Genomic DNA, 16973 nt, shown 5'->3' on the forward strand with positions numbered 1-16973 from the left:
TAAAACACAAATTCAGTTTTTATAAGAGGAACATATGAAAGCACACACAAGCTGCTTCTTGGAACTTTCTGCAATCTAGTTGATACAAATTTATCTGAAATTCAGTTACAGAGTCACAAGGTGAGAACTTCTCTTGCATATCTGAGTTATAAATTATAAATCCAAGTGAAGACTTCAGAATTGTTGTGACACCATATACCGAAAGTTTTGTATTTTATTTTGATGTACAGCAGCTGCATATAAAAATTATTCGTACAATTTTATTTCCAATATACAGTCATAATGTAACCTACAAACAATTACAATATTTACAAATAAATTTGTACCACAACAAAAAATACTTGCAGTCAGTTTTTATAAAACTTCCTTTATTGATGAGTGGAAGGAAAAAAAAAGGTCACATCTATCACGACACATGGAAGACATACCACCTCAAAATCTAAAATACAAGTCACAAAATTTATTTAACACTTAGGGAATGGCAATAAGGAAAAATCTCCAACACAAAGAGATCAACTTCGTACTGGTCTTTACAACATTTGCTATGAAATTAATATGAAAGTACTATCAACTTAGTGACATGGTGCAAGAGATGCATACAGCAAATATGAATTGTACACACACACACACACACACACACACACACACACACACACACACACACGGTGTTACATAAAACTAGAAAACACGAAGTGCAAGAATACATACAAGCTTTGCCTCACTCAGATACACTTAGGTGTCCATGGACATTCCATCAAAGAAGTGCGCTCACAAGCACACACGCGCGCGCGCGCACGCCCGCACACACACACACACACACACACACACACACACACACACACACACACAGAGAGAGAGAGAAAGAGAGAGAGGGAGAGAGAGAGGGGGGGGGACATGGGAGGGGGAATGGGGATGGATGTGAAGGAATAGTCAATGGCAGACATATTAAAGATTATAAACATTCCTTGTAACAGATCAAGAATAAGAAATGCATTCCTATCTCAATAGTTAAACACCGGAAGCATTTTGTAAACATTTACCAGCACTAACTTCTAAATAGTTCACAGGAAAGATTTCTTTCCTCCATGAAAGAGTGTTAACAATAAATACATAAATGAGAACTTGTTACACAAAGTGTAACTTACATTCATCTTACATAGTAAAAGTAAAATGGCATACCTGTGAATGAGTAACCGATCAGAAAACTCTGCACAAAAAATTTGTTTTGTAAAAAAGTAAGTACAAAATGAAAATCTAATACTGTTTCAACAATTATCAGAATTTTTTGGCTTCTTCTGAATATGCTGCCATAGTTTTAAAAGTAAAATAAACTTTCATCAGTATTCATATGTGGCTCATCAAAAACTATTTTCAACACGAGTTCACATGAATTTTCATTTCATTTACCATATTTACAGACCCCTGTGCTTCAGAGTGCATTCTAAAAAGAAAATAAATAAGAGGTACCTTAAACTGTGAATGAACTAGGAAAAAAATCAATATTTCACTGGCAATAAATATGTGCATATGAGTTCTGATGAATTATCTGATTTAAAATAAATGTCTAAATTAATAAAAATAGCAAACAATATTATTTAAATAAACATAGATAGAAACACCTGCATTAACATTATTGCTCAGCCACGACCAAAATTATAAAGCCTATATTGCTTTTACTGGTATTTAGAAATATTTATGATAATTGGCTGCTGATATAATCGGTGATAGCAAAATTTCAACCTAAGTACTAACTATCATCCCACCTGAGTGATTAAAATCACATAGTTACAACAAAAATGAGGAAGACAAATTAAGAAACGAAAATCTGCAGTTTAACATATCACATATACCTTGTAAGATTACTAAATTATTTGTGCAGCCAGGAGGGAATTTAGGTTTTGTCAGATAGGAAATTAAATATAATATACCTGAAAAACCAGTTTCCAGTATAAGTGTTATAGGTTCAGCACCATAAATAATTAAAGCACACATCTTTTACCTCTCATAAACAGCCGGAGCTCAAAAGGTTCAACGCTGGTACAACTGAGAGGATTATGTTCTCCTATATCCTCTAACTCAAGAAACATGGACACAGTTCCCAAATAGGAACTGAGTCTGTCTTCCTTTTCATGTTTCTTTATAATTAACAACATAAAATTGTTTTTTTTTTTTGTTAAATATCTTCAAGTCATTCTGCTCTTCGGCTTACGAGTAGAGAAAAAAAATGGTTTGCGCTTTCTCCGACGATTGTCATCCTCGGGTGTAGAATTTGAGTCTGTAGAGTAGGTTTCATCATCTAAGGATGGCGTCGGCTCTTTTGTATTTTCCCTTGTAGTGTTCTCCCTTGATGTTATCTGGTCTCTATTCACACTCTCTTGTGACGAAACGTCTTTATAACTGTCCTGAGGATTATATTCTCTATTGGATCCAAACTGATCTCTTGACTGCCTCTTTGTTGAAGTAACTATCTTTCTGTGTGCTCCTGATGAGTCAAGGCATGTTTCTGACTGTGAAATGGCACCAATTGAACCCTGCCAGAACATGAAACAGGTTTGTGGAAGAATAGTTATTAAAGGTCACACAAATATTTATTAACAGTAAACAATAAATGAAACATCTGTTGGACATACTGCAGAATGGCAAGAAAGCAGAGATTACTTCAAGAATACAAAACAAGGAAAAAATTATAGAACAGAAAATGCACTCTAGACTGTTTCATTTTCGTCTTATCCATAAAATAAAGTACCTATGTTTCACATCACGATGTAAGCGGCTGTATCTTGGAAGACAAAGGGCAACTTTAAGTAGCCACAAAAAGTTCCATTTCTGGCCTTGTTAAAAACCTCTGTAATACTGACTTTTAATTCATTTTCTTGAAAGAAAAGCACCTGACTACACTATATTTTCTCCTTTCCTCAAGAGAGGGGAGCAGCTGTGCCCCCCCCCCCCCTCCACTTGCCACTGGATTTAGGCACTCTTGGAACATGAGGTTGACTTTCCTCAGTCAAAACCCTTTCCTAGCCTTCCACAATAACCCTGTCCTGCTCACTGAATATCTGAAAGATGCATTTCAGTATCTAATTACTGGGCATGTTAAGCCACATAGCAGCAAAGATCTGGTTACTTGTGTCACCATGCACATACTAGTAAGGATCTGCTAGTTGTGTCACCATTTGGGTCATTTGAATCTCCCCATTTTGAAGCTTATGCTTTAAAATCATGAAAAGGGAAACTGACTCTCCAACATATACTTGACTGTCATATATTCAGTCTTAATTATCACAACTGAGTCATTCCAGAAGTGCACCAGTTTTAGAAATGGTCCCAGCGTGGCCATTTCTGAATCACATAACTTTTTTTGAGTAGGTTCAACAATGTCTTAGATGGATATGTATAAAGTTCCAGTTTGCTGCCTTCTTTGGTTCCATTTCCATAGCCTCCCAAATAGGAGTCATGCATTTGCACAACAACAGGCGTGCTAAAATGCCCATTTTGGATAAACGCCTTTTTGAGCTCAACAGTAATATACAGGGTGATTCAAAAAGAATACCACAACTTTAGGAATTTAAAACTCTGCAACGACAAAAGGCAGAGATAAGCACTATCTGTCGGCGAATTAAGGGAGCTATAAAGTTTCATTTAGTTGTACATTTGTTCGCTTGAGGCGCTGTTGACTAGGCGTCAGCGTCAGTTGATGCTAAGATGGCGACCGCTCAACAGAAAGCTTTTTGTGTTATTGAGTACGGCAGAAGTGAATCGACGACAGTTGTTCAGCGTGCATTTCGAATGAAGTATGGTGTTAAACCTCCTGATAGGTGGTGTATTAAACGTTGGTATAAACAGTTTACAGAGAATGGGTGTTTGTGCAAAGGGAAAAGTTCTGGACGGCCGAGAAAGAGTGATGAAAATGTAGCGCGCATCCAGCAAGCATTTGTTCGCAGCCCAGGAAAATCGACTCGCAGAGCTAGCAGAGAGCTGCAAATTCCACAATCAACTGTATGGAGAGTCCTACGAAATAGGTTAGTTATGAAACCTTATCGTCTGAACGTAAACTACCCGAGGCGATGGATCGGCCGCCAGGCAGCCCGTGACAGAGCACTTCATCACTGGCCTCCAAGAAGCCCTGATCTTACCCCCTGCGATTTTTTCTTATGGGGGTATGTTAAGGATATGGTGTTTCGGCCACCTCTCCCAGCCACCATTGATGATTTGAAACGAGAAATAACAGCAGCTATCCAAACTGTTACGCCTGATATGCTACAGAGAGTGTGGAACGAGTTGGAGTATCGGGTTGATATTGCTCGAGTGTCTGGAGGGGGCCATATTGAACATCTCTGAACTTGTTTTTGAGTGAAAAAAAAAACCTTTTTAAATACTCTTTGTAATGATGTATAACAGAAGGTTATATTATGTTTCTTTCATGAAATACACATTTTTAAAGTTGTGGTATTCTTTTTGAATCACCCTGTATTACTCAGTAGATTTTTTTAAAAAAATTATTTAATAGATAAGAAATCCACTCATCAAGCAGCGGCAGAATACATACATAAAAGACGGTTGTAACTGACAAGCTTTCGGAGCCATGACTCCTTCTTCAGGCAGAAGCGTTGAAGGGGAAGGAAGAGGGGTGAAGGAAAAGGACTGGAGAGGTCTAGGAAAACGGATAGATTTCGGGAAGGTCACCCAGAACTGTTGGTCGGGGGAGACTTACTGTATGCAATGAGAAGGAAAGACAGATTGTTGAGGACTGCATCAGACGAGATTCGAAAACCTGAGAGCTTAAAGGTGGAAGCTGGGATAATATGCAGACAGAGATTACTACTTAAACATCATGCCATCAGTTAATAAGAGTGAAAAGTTAAGTGAACTGTACATAACAGAGATAGGAGGAGGGCAAATACATCTGATGACAGCTGTACTACTTTGAAAATTGCACTGTGTGACTCAGATGGGCCATTTTTAGCCAGCTATAAATTACAATTTTATGGACAGATTCAGCCAGGAATTGGTAATGACGCTCAGCCATGCTGCCATCTTGTGCTTTTTCTACGGTAGCCTCTGTCCTCCTCTACAAAAATATATGCAGGAGCAAAATTGATGACTCCATTTTGGTTGCATATTTTTGGGACTTTTGGGGAACCAGTTCTCAACTGTATATTTTTTGACCTTTTTATCTTGTTATATCTTGAAAGAATATTCTTTAAGCTTCAGAAGCTATATGGTTTAATTTTGGATTCAGGAATAGTTTTCTGAGTCATCAGTCTTCTGATTGGTTTGACGCGGCATGCCACAAATTCCTCTCCTGTGCTAGCCTTTTCATCTTGGAATAAACATTTGCAACCTACATCCTCAATTATTTGCTGGATGTATTCCAGTCTCTGTCCTCCTCTACAGTTCCCTCTAGTACTGTGAAGTAATTCCCTGATGTCTTAACAGATTTCCTATCATCCTGCCCCTTCTTTTCGTCAGTCTTTTGCACATATTCCTTTCCTCATCAATTCTGCAGAGAACCTCCTCATTCCTTAACTTATCATTCCACCTAATTTTCAACATTTTTCAGTAGCACATCATCTCAGACGCTTCAATTCTATTCTGATCCAGTTTTCCCACAACCCATGTTTCACTGCCGTACAATGCTGTGTTCCAACATATGTACACTCCCAGAAATTTCTTCGTCTAATTAAGGCCTTCATCTGATACTAGTAGAATTCCCTTGGCCAGGAGTGCCCTTTTTGCCAGCAGTTTAGATTTCCGAGAAATGTAGGAACATATCAGGCAATTCTGACCCTACAACTTATCTTAGAAGACATTTAAGGGAGGGCAAGGCTTTATTTATAGCACTTGTAGACCTAGAGAAGGCTTTTGATGACAGCGACTGGAATACTCTCTTTCAAAATCTGAAGGTAGCAGCGGTAAAACACAGAGCACAAAATGCTCTTTACAACTTGTGCAGAAACAAGATGGCAGTTGTAAGAGACGAGGGGCGTGAAATGATAGCAGTGGTTGAGAAGGGTGTGAGACATGAGACACGGTTGAAGCCAGTCCCCGATGTTACTCAGTTTGCACATTGAGCGAGCAGTAAAGGAAACCAAAGAAAGATTTGGAGTAGGAATTAAAGTTCAGGGAGAAGGAGGAAAAAACTTTGAGGTTTGCTGATGAAATTGTAATTCTGTCAGACTACAAAGATCTTGGAACAGCTGTTGAATGGAATGGACAATGTCTTGAAAGGATGATATAAGATAAAAATCAACAAAAAAACAACAAGGATAATGGAATGTAGTCGAATAAATCAGGTGATGCTGAGGGAATTACATTAGGAAATGATACACTTGAAGTAAAAGATGAATTTTGCTATTTGAGCAACAAACAGATGATGGCGAAAATAGAGGGGATATGAAATGTAGACTGGCAATGAAAAGAAAAATGTTTTGGAAGAAGAGACTGTTAGCACTGAATATAAACTTAAGTGTTAGGAAGTCTTTTCTGAAGGTGTTTGTCTGGAGTGTAGCCATATGTGGAAATGAAAAATGTATGATAAGTAATTTAGAAAAGAAAAGAATAGAAACTTTTGAAATGTGGTGCTGCAGAAGAATGCCAAAGCTTAGATGGGTAGATCACGTAACTAACGAGAAGGTACTGAATTGGGAAGACAAGATATTTTTTGCACAATTTGACTAAAAGAAGGGATCAGTTGATAGGACACAATCTCAGACATCATGGGATCACAAATTTAACACTGGAGGGAAGTGTGAGGGGAAGGGGGATCATAGATGGAGACCAAGAGATGAATACAGCAAGCCGATTCAGAAAGATGTAGGTTGCACCAGTCATTTGGAGATGATGAGGCATGCAGAGGACAGGGTAACATGGAAAGCTGCATCAAATCAGTCTTCGGACCAAAGGCCGTAACAACAACAAAAGTCTGTTTTTTATGTCCCCCTTGCTCAATCCTTGATAGCTTATTTTGCTGCCTAGGTAGCAAATTTCTTTGACTTCCTTTACTTCGTAATCCCCAGTTTTGATGTTAAGTTTCTTGCTTCTGTTTACTCCATTCAACAAATCTTTTAATTCTTATTCACTTTCATTGAGGATCGCAATGTCATCAGCAAATCTTATCACTGATATCTTTCTACCTTGAATTTTGATCCCACTTTTGAACCTTTCGTTTTATTTCCAACATTGCTTCTTCGATGCATGGACTGAACACTACTGTCCTGATGCCCTTTTTAACCCATGCACTTCAGCCTTGCTCTTCCAGTCTTTTTGTTCCCTTAAAGATCTTGTAAATATTGTATACTGGCAGTCTTTCCCCACAGTTCACCTCCATTTATCTCAGGATTTTGGATACCTTGCAGCATTTTACATTGTTGAATGCTTTTTCCGGGTAGACAATTCTTATGAATAGGCTTATGTCCTGATTTTGCGTCAGTCTTGGTTTCACGATCAACTGCAACTCCAGAGCTGCCTCTCTGGTCAGTGACTTGGATGCATGAGCCATTAAGCTGATTGCAGAATAATTCTTGCATTTATAAGCTCTTGCTGTCTTCAGAAGTGCATGGATGATGTTTCTGTGAAAGTAAGATGGTATATCGCCAGTCTCATATATTATACATACCAATGTGAATAGTCATTTTATTGCCGTTTCTCTAAATGATTTCAGAAATTTTGGTGGAAGAAGAGACTGTCAGCATTGAAATATAAACTTTTAATTTTAAGTTGCCCAAAGCTCTCTTAAATTCTGATTCTAACACCATATCCCCTGTCTCTTCCCTGTCGACTCCTGTTTCTTCTTCTATCACTTCATCAAACAAGTCCTCTCTGTAAAAAGCGGCCTTCATTGCACTCTTTCCGCCTATCTGTTTTCTCCTTTGCATTTAACAGACGAATTCCCATTGCACTCTTAATATTACCACCATATATTTTAATTTCACCGAAGGGTGTTTTGACTTTTCTATATGCTCTTCCAACAAGTTTTTTGATTTCTTCATATTTTTCACGCAGCCATTTGTCTTAACTTCCCTGCACTTACTATTTATTTCATTCCTATGTGACTTGCATTTCTGTATTCCTGAATTTCCCTCAACATCTTTCTACTTCCTTCTTTCGTCAATCAACTGAAGTTTCTTTGTAGTTACCTTTCTTGTAGCTACGTTTTTCTTTTCAGCTTCTGTGATTGCCCTTTTCGAGACCTCTATTCCTCAACAGAATGGCCTACCAAAATATTAATTAATTACCCGTTCAACATTCGCACGTATACAGAAGTACTGTTATCGGAGTTGGTTTGCTGGCGATTCTGATGAGAATAACTTTATCACTGAACTGTCCACAGTAACTCAATCTCTGCCCTAACTTCTTATTTATAACAAATCCCACTAACGTTATAACATTTGCTGCTGCTGTACATATTATACTATAATAGACTCACCAGAAATCCTTGCCTTCATTCCATTTCACTTTACTGATCACCACTAATCTAGACTGAGCCTCATCATTTCCTTTGTCAGATTTTCTAGCTTCCCCATCATGTTCAAAATTCTGATATTCCGTGCCCCCACTCTCAGAACGTTACCATTTTGTTGGTTATTCAATCTTTTTCTCATGGTCACCTCCTCTTTGGGAGCCCCTCCAAGCGTTCTGAATGAGGATCTAGTCTGGAATCTTTTGCCAATGGAGAGATCATCATGACACTTTTTCAGTTCCAGGCCACATGCTCTGTGGATCTCTAGTGCAATAGCTTGCATTGCTTTCTGGATCTTCATGCCATTATCACTGCTGATTCTTTCACCTTGTAGGGGCAATTTCCCACCCCCCAAGGGCAAGAGAGTGCGCTGAACCTCTATCTGTTCCTTCACCTTCTTTGACAAGGTCTTCAGCAAACAACGACGCCTTTTTATACCTGAAGTCTTAAAGACGCTACCCCTAGACCACAGACGCTAATAGATGAAAAACATCTCTCAAAAAGTTATTACTTTTCATGGTTATGTACATGCTGGAATGTAACATTAATGAGTTTTCAGAAAGAAAAATCAGTGAAAACTGCTTTTATGTCGGTAAAATACAAGTGTAGTTATGTACAAATCAATTTCAACCAATAAGCAGCAATAAAACAACTGAAAATTCTGAAAGTTACACCTTTAAATCACAGTACATCACAGGATTAATTCTTTTCCACTTTCGACTGAGGAAAGGAAACAAAAATTTCATAAGAAAACATACCTCTCTGTCACCAATGAGCACATTGGTATCCTGGCTGTAAGACCGTATCATTGAGGACCTTGATTTACTTCGACTTGTATGTTCTTCCGGCCAACTGTCAAAATTAACAAATATATTTAAAATACATTTTACATAACTTTAAGTATTTGTCTCTTACCATCAACACACTAGTAAGAGATATTACTATTCTAATAAAAGCACTGACAAAAATGGCACACTGGTTGAGACATTAGACTCGCATTCCAAAGGAAGGAAAGAAAATTACAGTTTATGTCCTATTTATGATTGTGTTTCATGTCCTGTTATTATTGTGTTCCATCTCTCAATGGAACACAAGCTCAGACTGGGGAAGGAAACTGGTTGTATCTTTTCATAAAGAAATCACATTGGCATTTGGCTTAAATCACTGAGTGAAAAATGAAAACTTACTAGAGGGTGGAATATCAATTGCTCCTGAATGTGGATCCATAATCCTATCACTGTTCGTAATCACAATGGAGTGTGGTCAAAATTCTTATTCTATATTTACATTTGCTGTAATTATACTAAACTGCTTGAAGTGAATAGTAATATGGTTCCTTAAAAAAGACTTGGCCAATTTTCTTCTATGTCTTTGTTCAACCCATGTTTGTCTTCCATATTGCATCATCTTGTTGTCAATGAGATGTTTAACTCTACTCTTCTTTCTTTCCTTTTTTCCATAAACGTACAGACCATAAACTAGATACTGCGGAGAATTCCACATATCCCATTATTGCAGGGCACAGAAACAGTATCCATAAAGTAATGACCATGAGTGCAAGTTAGTTTAATATTAATGTGAAGTGCAATTTAACTTATTTTTTTGTTTGTTCCATGTCTGACATGCATTAGGAATTTGGTCAGTGAGGTGTTTTTAAAATGTTCATCATTAACAGCTTTGATTATACACCTTTTATTACCACAAGGAGACTGTGGATCCTGCTCTAGATTTATTAATTAAAATAATCTTTGAACAAAGAGCTTTAGTAATTTAAATCAGAGATCAAAAGAAACTCTTGTGCACACTCTTGATCATTAATGCGTGTGTGTGTTCTTGACAAAGACCTTATTGACCGAAATCTTATTGCGTGACAGTCTTTATTGTTGTGTCTATCTGTGACTCAGTATCTCCACTGTATGGTACGTAGCAACTATCTTTTTCATAAAATTTTTGTAAAATTTGTAGAGTTAAGTGGAGATATAGTTATTTGCCAGTAAATAAATTTACACTTTCTCATAAATTATTTGTAATATGTTTAAAACGTCACTAGTGACTGTGATGAGTGATTATTTTATCAGAAGTACTAAAACTAAGTTTTTTAATACAATTGTAATTTGTAACTGTAATTATTAAGATTTGATTGTAAATGAAGTTCCATCCTTTTTGACAGAGTGTAGGTGAACAACGCAGGAGACCCGCACTAGCCCGCAAAGTCTTAATGGAGGTGGTTTGCCGTTGCCTTCCTCAGACCCTAATGGGGATGAATGACTATATGTACAAAGAACAAACTGGGATAGAAATTCCAATTGTTGATTCCAACAATCGTAAATAGCCAACTGCTATTATCGTAACTGCCCAGGCCCTGCTATGCCAGTTCAGGATCAAGTCATCTGTAGCTGTGAATATGGAGCAGCTATGATTCAGTCATGGAGTCATTCCAATCCCGGGAGCGGAAAGACTTACCTTAGGGGGAAAAAAGGACAGGTATACACTCGCACACACACACATATCCATCCGCATATATACTTACCTTAGGGGGAAAAAAGGACAGGTATACACTCGCACACACACACATATCCATCCGCATATATATATGACTATATGTACAAAGAACAAACTGGGATAGAAATTCCAATTGTTGATTCCAACAATCGTAAAGGCAAAGTTTGAGCTCAAACTCTTTGCCTTTACAAATGTCTGCTTGTGTCTTGTATGTATGGATGGATATGTGTGTGTGTGCGAGTGTATACCTGTCCTTTTTTCCCCCTAAGGTAAGTCTTTCCGCTCCCGGGATTGGAATGACTCCTTACCCTCTCCCTTAAAACCCATATCCTTTTGTCTTTCCTTCTCCTTCCCTCTTTCCTGACGAGGCAACCGTTGGTTGCGAAAGCTAGAGTTTTGTGTGTATGTTTGTGTTTATTTGTGTGTCTATTGACCTGCCAGCGCTTTTGTTGGGTAAGTCTCATCATCTTTCTTTTTAAATATATATATATATATATATATATATAATAGAGGGAAACATTCCACATGGGAAAAATATATTTAAAAAGAAAGATGATGAGACTTACCAAACAAAAGCGCTGGCAGGTCGATAGACACACAAACAAACACAAACATACACACAAAAATCTAGCTTTCGCAACCAATGGTTGCCTCGTCAGGAAAGAGGGAAGGAGAAGGAAAGACAAAAGGATATGGGTTTTAAGGGAGAGGGTAAGGAGTCATTCCAATCCCGGGAGCGGAAAGACTTACCTTAGGGGGAAAAAAGGACAGGTATACACTCACGCACACACACACACATATCCATCCACACATATGTGTGGATGTCTGCTTGTCTGCTTGTGTCTGTGTATGTGTGGATGGATATGTGTGTGTGTGCGAGTGTATACCTGTCCTTTTTTCCCCCTAAGGTAAGTCTTTCCGCTCCCGGGATTGGAATGACTCCTTACCCTCTCCCTTAAAACCCATATCCTTTTGTCTTTCCTTCTCCTTCCATCTTTCCTGACGAGGCAACCGTTGGTTGCGAAAGCTTGGATTTTGTGTGTATGTTTGTGTTTGTTTGTGTGTCTGTCGACCTGCCAGCACTCTCGTTTGGTAAGTCACATCATCTTTGTTTTTTAAATATATTTTTCCTTCGTGGAATGTTTCCTTCTATTATAACTATATATATATATATATATATACATACACACACACACTCCTGGAAATGGAAAAAAGAACACATTGACACCGGTGTGTCAGACCCACCATACTTGCTCCGGACACTGCGAGAGGGCTGTACAAGCAATGATCCCACCCACGGCACAGCGGACACACCAGGAACCGCGGTGTTGGCCGTCGAATGGCGCTAGCTGCGCAGCATTTGTGCACCGCCGCCGTCAGTGTCAGCCAGTTTGCCGTGGCATACGGAGCTCCATCGCAGTCTTTAACACTGGTAGCATGCCGCGACAGCGTGGACGTGAACCGTATGTGCAGTTGACGGACTTTGAGCGAGGGCGTATAGTGGGCATGCGGGAGGCCGGGTGGACGTACCGCCGAATTGCTCAACACGTGGGGCGTGAGGTCTCCACAGTACATCGATGTTGTCGCCAGTGGTCGGCGGAAGGTGCACGTGCCCGTCGACCTGGGACCGGACCGCAGCGACGCACGGATGCACGCCAAGACCGTAGGATCCTACGCAGTGCCGTAGGGGACCGCACCGCCACTTCCCAGCAAATTAGGGACACTGTTGCTCCTGGGGTATCGGCGAGGACCATTCGCAACCGTCTCCATGAAGCTGGGCTACGGTCCCGCACACCGTTAGGCCGTCTTCCGCTCACGCCCCAACATCGTGCAGCCCGCCTCCAGTGGTGTCGCGACAGGCGTGAATGGAGGGACGAATGGAGACGTGTCGTCTTCAGCGATGAGAGTCGCTTCTGCCTTGGTGCCAATGATGGTCGTATGCGTGTTTGGCGCCGTGCAGGTGAGCGCCACAATCAGGACTGCATACGACCGAGGCACACAGGGCCAACACGCGGCATCATGGTGTGGGGAGCGATCTCCTACACTGGCCGTACACCACTGGTGATCGTCGAGGGGACACTGAACAGTGCACGGTACATCCAAACCGTCATCGAACCCATCGTTCTACCATTCCTAGACCGGCAAGGGAACTTGCTGTTCCAACAGGACTATGCACGTCCGCATGTATCCCGTGCCACCCAACGTGCTCTAGAAGGTGTAAGTCAACTACCCTGGCCAGCAAGATCTCCGGATCTGTCCCCCATTGAGCATGTTTGGGACTGGATGAAGCGTCGTCTCACGCGGTCTGCACGTCCAGCACGAACGCTGGTCCAACTGAGGCGCCAGGTGGAAATGGCATGGCAAGCCGTTCCACAGGACTACATCCAGCATCTCTACGATCGTCTCCATGGGAGAATAGCAGCCTGCACTGCTGCGAAAGGTGGATATACACTGTACTAGTGCCGACATTGTGCATGCTCTGTTGCCTGTGTCTATGTGCCTGTGGTTCTGTCAGTGTGATCATGTGATGTATCTGACCCCAGGAATGTGTCAATAAAGTTTCCCCTTCCTGGGACAATGAATTCACGGTGTTCTTATTTCAATTTCCAGGAGTATATATATATATATATATATATATATATATATATATATATATATATATATATATATATATATATATATATATATATATATAAAAACAAAGATGATGTGACTTACCAAATGAAAGTGCTGGCAGGTCGACAGACACACAAACAAACACAAACATACACACGAAATCCAAGCTTTCGCAACCAACGGTTGCCTCGTCAGGAAAGAGGGAAGGAGAAGGAAAGACAAAAGGATATGGGTTTTAAGGGAGAGGGTAAGGAGTCATTCCAATCCCGGGAGCGGAAAGACTTACCTTAGGGGGAAAAAAGGACAGGTATACACTCGCACACACACACGTATCCATCCATAGGGATGAACTAAGAGGTTACGAAGGTATGTGTGGATGGATACGTGTGTGTGTGCGAGTGTATACCTGTCCTTTTTTCCCCCTAAGGTAAGTCTTTCCGCTCCCGGGATTGGAATGACTCCTTACCCTCTCCCTTAAAACCCATATCCTTTTGTCTTTCCTTCTCCTTCCCTCTTTCCTGACGAGGCAACCGTTGGTTGCGAAAGCTTGGATTTCGTGTGTATGTTTGTGTTTGTTTGTGTGTCTGTCGACCTGCCAGCACTTTCATTTGGTAAGTCACATCATCTTTGTTTTTAAATATATTTTTCCTTCGTGGAATGTTTCCTTCTATTATAACTATATATATATATATATATATATATATATATATATATATATATATATATATATATATAATAGAGGGAAACATTCCACGTGGGAAAAATATATTTAAAAAGAAAGATGATGAGACTTACCAAACAAAAGCGCTGGCAGGTCGATAGACACACAAACAAACACAAACATACACACAAAATCTAGCTTTCGCAACCAACGGTTGCCTCGTCAGGAAAGAGGGAAGGAGAAGGAAAGACAAAAGGATATGGGTTTTAAGGGAGAGGGTAAGGAGTCATTCCAATCCCGGGAGCGGAAAGACTTACCTTAGGGGGAAAAAAGGACAGGTATACACTCGCACACACACACATATCCATCCATACATACAAGACACAAGCAGACATTTGTAAAGGCAAAGAGTTTGAGCAGAGATGTCGGTCGGGACGGAAGTATAGAGGCAAAGATGATGTTGAAAGACAGGTGAGGTATGAGCGGCGGCAGATTGAAATTAGGAATTAGCGGAGATTGAGGCCTGGCGGATAGCGAGAAGAGAGGATATGCTGAAGGGCAAGTTCCCATCTCCGGAGTTCTGACAGGTTGGTGTTAGTGGGAAGTATCCAGATAACCCGGACGGTGTAACACTGTGCCAAGATGTGCTGGCCGTGCACCAAGGCATGTTTAGCCACAGGGTGATCCTCATTACCAACAAACACTGTCTGCCTGTGTCCATTCATGCGAATGGACAGTTTGTTGCTGGTCATTCCCACATAGAACGCTTCACAGTGTAGGCAGGTCAGTTGGTAAATCACGTGGGTGCTTTCACACGTGGCTCTGCCTTTGATCGTGTACACCTTCCGGGTTACAGGACTGGAATAGGTGGTGGTGGGAGGGTGCATGGGACAGGTTTTACACCGGGGACGGTTACAGGGGTAGGAGCCAGAGGGTAGGGAAGGTGGTTTGGGGATTTCATAGGGATGAACTAAGAGGTTACGAAGGTTGGGTGGACGGCGGAAAGACACTCTTGGTGGAGTGGGGAGGATTTCATGAAGGATGGATCTCATTTCAGGGCAGGATTTGAGGAAGTCGTATCCCTGCTGGAGAGCCACATTCAGAAACTGATCCAGTCCCGGAAAGTATCCTGTCACAAGTGGGGCACTTTTGGGGTTCTTCTGTGGAGGGTTCCGGGTTTGAGGAGATGAGGAAGTGGCTCTGGTTATTTGCTTCTGTACAAGGTCGGGAGGTTAGTTACGGGATGCAAAAGCTGTTTTCAGGTTGTTGGTGTAATGGTTCAAGGATTCCGGACTGGAGCAGATTCGTTTGCCACGAAGACCTAGGCTGTAGGGAAGGGACCGTTTGATGTGGAATGGGTGGCAGCTGTCATAATGGAGGTACTGTTGCTTGTTGGTGGGTTTGATGTGGACGGACGTGTGAAGCTGGCCATTGGACAGGTGGAGGTCAACGTCAAGGAAAGTGGCATGGGATTTAGAGTAGGACCAGGTGAATCCGATGGAACCAAAGGAGTTGAGGTTGGAGAGGAAATTCTGGAGTTCTTCTTCACTGTGAGACCAGATCATGAAAATGTCATTTAATAAATCTGTACCAAACTTTGGGTTGGCAGGCCTGGGTAACCAAGAAGGCTTCCTCTAAGCGACCCATGAATAGGTTGGCGTACGAGGGGGCCATCCTGGTACCCATGGCTGTTCCCTTTAATTGTTGGTATGTCTGGCCTTCAAAAGTGAAGAAGTTGTGGGTCAGGATGAAGCTGGCTAAGGTAATGAGGAAAGAGGTTTTAGGTAGGGCGGCAGGTGATCGGCGTGAAAGGAAGTGCTCCATCGCAGCGAGGCCCTGGACATGCGGAATATTTGTGTATAAGGAAGTGGCATCAATGGTTACAAGGATGGTTTCCGGGGGTAACAGACTGGGTAGGGATTCCAGGCGTTCGAGAAAGTGGTTGGTGTCTTTGATGAAGGATGGGAGACTGCATGTAATGGGTTGAAGGTGTTGATCTACGTAGGCAGAGATGCGTTCTGTGGGGGCTTGGTAACCAGCTACAATGGGACGGCCGGGATGATTGGGTTTGTGAATTTTGGGAAGAAGGTAGAAGGTAGGGGTGCGGGGTGTTAGTGGGGTCAGGAGGTTGATGGAGTCAGGTGAAAGGTTTTGTAGGGGGCCTAAGGTTCTGAGGATTCCTTGAAGCTCCGCCTGGACATCAGGAATGGGATTACCATGGCAAACTTTGTAAGTGGTGTTGTCTGAAAGCTGACGCAGTCCCTCAGCCACATACTCCCGACGATCAAGTACCACAGTCGTGGAACCCCTGTCCGCCGGAAGAATGACGATGGATTGGTCAGCCTTCAGACCACGCATAGCTTGGGCTTCAGCAGTGGTGATGTTGGGAGTAGGATTGAGGTTTTTTAAGAAGGATTGAGAGGCAAGGCTGGAAGTCAGAAATTCCTGGAAGGTTTGGAGAGGGTGATTTTGAGGAAGAGGAGGTGGGTCCCGCTGTGACGGAGGACGGAACTGTTCCAGGCATGGTTCAATTTGGATAGTATCTTGGGGAGTTGGATCATTAGGAGTAGGATTAGGATCATTTTTCTTCGTGGCAAAGTGATATTTCCAGCAGAGAGTACGGGTGTAGGACAGTAAATCTTTGACAAGGGCTGTTTGGTTAAATCTGGGAGTGGGGCTGAAGGTGAGGCCTTTGGATAGGACAGACGTTTCGGATTGGGAGAGAGGTTTGGAGGA

The 16973-nt window shown here is 41.3% G+C and overlaps 1 protein-coding gene across 1 annotated transcript in view; it reads right to left on the reverse strand.

Annotated features, from left to right (window-relative positions):
* Window positions 1-347: 347 nt before the first annotated feature.
* The window catches only part of LOC126095351 (stromal interaction molecule homolog), a 128567-nt gene continuing 111941 nt past the window's right edge, over window positions 348-16973 (reverse strand). The window contains exons 13-14 of the mRNA XM_049910157.1: window positions 9217-9310; window positions 348-2531 (exon numbers count right to left, since the gene is read on the reverse strand). Coding sequence (XP_049766114.1) covers window positions 2184-2531; window positions 9217-9310 — 442 coding nt within the window. The 3' untranslated portion in view covers window positions 348-2183. The remainder of the gene's footprint in view (window positions 2532-9216; window positions 9311-16973) is intronic.

Source organism: Schistocerca cancellata, chromosome 8, assembly GCF_023864275.1.
Source record: "Schistocerca cancellata isolate TAMUIC-IGC-003103 chromosome 8, iqSchCanc2.1, whole genome shotgun sequence".
In the NCBI taxonomy this organism is placed as follows: Eukaryota; Metazoa; Arthropoda; class Insecta; order Orthoptera; family Acrididae; genus Schistocerca; species Schistocerca cancellata.